This window comes from Diorhabda sublineata, chromosome 2 (genome assembly GCF_026230105.1).
Source record: "Diorhabda sublineata isolate icDioSubl1.1 chromosome 2, icDioSubl1.1, whole genome shotgun sequence".
Lineage (NCBI taxonomy): Eukaryota > Metazoa > Arthropoda > Insecta > Coleoptera > Chrysomelidae > Diorhabda > Diorhabda sublineata.
In genome coordinates this window covers 2521296-2523457 of record NC_079475.1, presented here as the reverse complement: position 1 = coordinate 2523457, position 2162 = coordinate 2521296, and the positions used below count along the sequence as shown (strand labels likewise).

General features: G+C 43.2%; 1 protein-coding gene across 1 annotated transcript; it reads right to left on the bottom strand.

The window, feature by feature from the left end:
• Window positions 1-1256: 1256 nt before the first annotated feature.
• Window positions 1257-2162, bottom strand: LOC130453143 (uncharacterized). The gene has a single exon (XM_056792749.1). It carries the CDS (start codon window positions 2160-2162, stop codon window positions 1257-1259), a length of 906 nt encoding a protein of 301 aa, XP_056648727.1.

Sequence of the window (2162 nt, the reverse complement as noted above, 5' to 3'; positions counted from 1 at the left end):
TGCCTCCTATTTTATATAGAAAACATCTCTCTGCTATCATGAGATCAATCGGTGGGAAACCTGCTATAACCTGGACTGCCTCGGCCGAAACGGTCCTATAGGCAGCGGCAACCATCAGTAAGCCTTTTCTTTGCGCGGCCATTAATCTTTCCTTGTATGATTGTATCTTCATAGCTTCGCACCAGGCTGGTGCCGCGTACAGGAGGACGCTGTGCATTACTTGGCACAGAACCCTGCGCTTGCAATAATCAGGCCCTCCCACATTCGGCATCAGTCTCCGTAGTTGTGTGATCTTTTTATCGGCTTTTTCGACCGTGTATTTCATATGTTCCAGGAAGTTGAGGTTTTTTGTTATTATTACTCCCAGATATTTTATTTTCTTTTTGGCCTCGACTCTTTGTCTTTCCACTACCATTTTGAAGGGACCGTTTGTTTTCCGTGGTCCCTTCACCGTCAGTATCTCCGTTTTCTGAGGAGCAATTTAAGTCCGTTTCTTGTTATCCAACGGACCGCTAGAGCTACTGTATTCTCTGCTCTATTCCTGACCTCATTTTCTTTGTCTCCTACGATGTAGAAGACGAGGTCATCAGCGTACGCGATAGTGGAAACTTTTGGGCCATAGTCCAACACTAGGATACCGTTGTACATGATGTTCCACAGAACCGGTCCCAGGACGGAGCCCTGCGGAACACCCATCGTGCATCTATGTGAAATGATGCCGGAGGTCACCCTCCTGTCACTCAGGTAGTTCTTTATGTAGTTCGTTAGGTAAGGGCTAATTCCGTTATCTTTACAAGCCATGACTATTTTATGCCATTTCGCGGTATTGAAGGCATTTTTTATATCAACAGCCACAAGTACACCCCATTTGTGGCTGGTTTTACCTACTATTTCTTTTAGTTCGTTTATTGCCGACACCGTTGATCTTTTGGGTCGGAAGCCATGCTGATGCGGAGATAGGAGGTTCTTATTCTCGATCTCCTCAGCCAATCTATTTGTAATCATACGTTCTAGTAGTTTTCCGAAAGAGTTGATCAGGCATATAGGGCGATAGCTGCCTGCCTCGTTTGGGTCTTTACCCTCCTTCGGAAGTAGAACGACTCTGGCTGTTTTTCAGCAGTCGGGAAACCGTTGTTGCTTCAAAAGTTCGTTTAGATAGTTAAGAACTTGCAACGGTTTAGTTTTCACCGCTATTTTTAGAGCTTCGTTTGGCAGGCCGTCTGGTCCTGGTGCCTGGTTTTTAATATCTCTAATCGCTATATCGAACTCGTCACTGGTGAAACTATTTCGTTCGTCGTCGTCGTCATTTTCCCTCTTGTTGTCGGGAAGAGGGTGCGGAGAATATTTTTTCTCCTTTCCGCGCTGAGTTGGCCTTGTGTTCTATTAGCCAACTTGCCCGTCACTATCCTGTAACCCTGTCCCCATATGTCGTTTTCAATGTCTTTCATGAGGTCGTCCCAACATCTCTTTTTGGCTTGCATAATTAGACTTTTTAGTACTTTGCCTTGTAACTTCATACCGTCTTCCCACTTTTGTTTTAAATGTGGGAGTTTTTCTCGGGTGTATTTACGTCTATGTTTATTATATTCTTTTCTGGCATTCTCGATTTCAGGATTCCACCAGAATGGTTGCATCGAGGTGTTAGCGTCGTTATTATTGGAGGCATCTTTATATGCCTTCAGTATTTCCTCGTATGTTCCATTACTTTTTTTTAGTATTTCTACGTACTTTTCGGTGTTCAAGTATGTCCTTTTCCTGTTGTTAGGGCTCATCTTTTTTATTGCTCCTTTCGTTTTTATCTGATATCGAATATGTCCATGGTGTGTGTAGGGATTGATATATTCTATACACCAGTTGGTGATCTTATTATAATGACTGGTATGACAGAGAGTAACATCTATATGTGTTTTAGAGTTACCTCTTTCAAAGGTGTGATGGCCGTTATTGATTGCTACCCATCCTGTTTGGGCCAACCACTCCTCTACCATTTGTCCTTTTGTATCAGATATAGGAGATCCCCATATTGCGGATTTCGCGTTTATATCTCCGGCCATTATGGATAGTCGTCCTCCATTGTTATTGGTAGCCGTTTCAAAAGTTTTATCTATGGCCTTTTGGTATTCTCTATCGCTGATATTCGGTGAGATATAAACGGCCGTCAT

Bases quoted from the DNA above. Each gene is read 5' to 3' on its own strand.
- LOC130453143 (XM_056792749.1), bottom strand. From the start codon at position 2,162: ATGACGGCCGTTTATATCTCACCGAATATCAGCGATAGAGAATACCAA.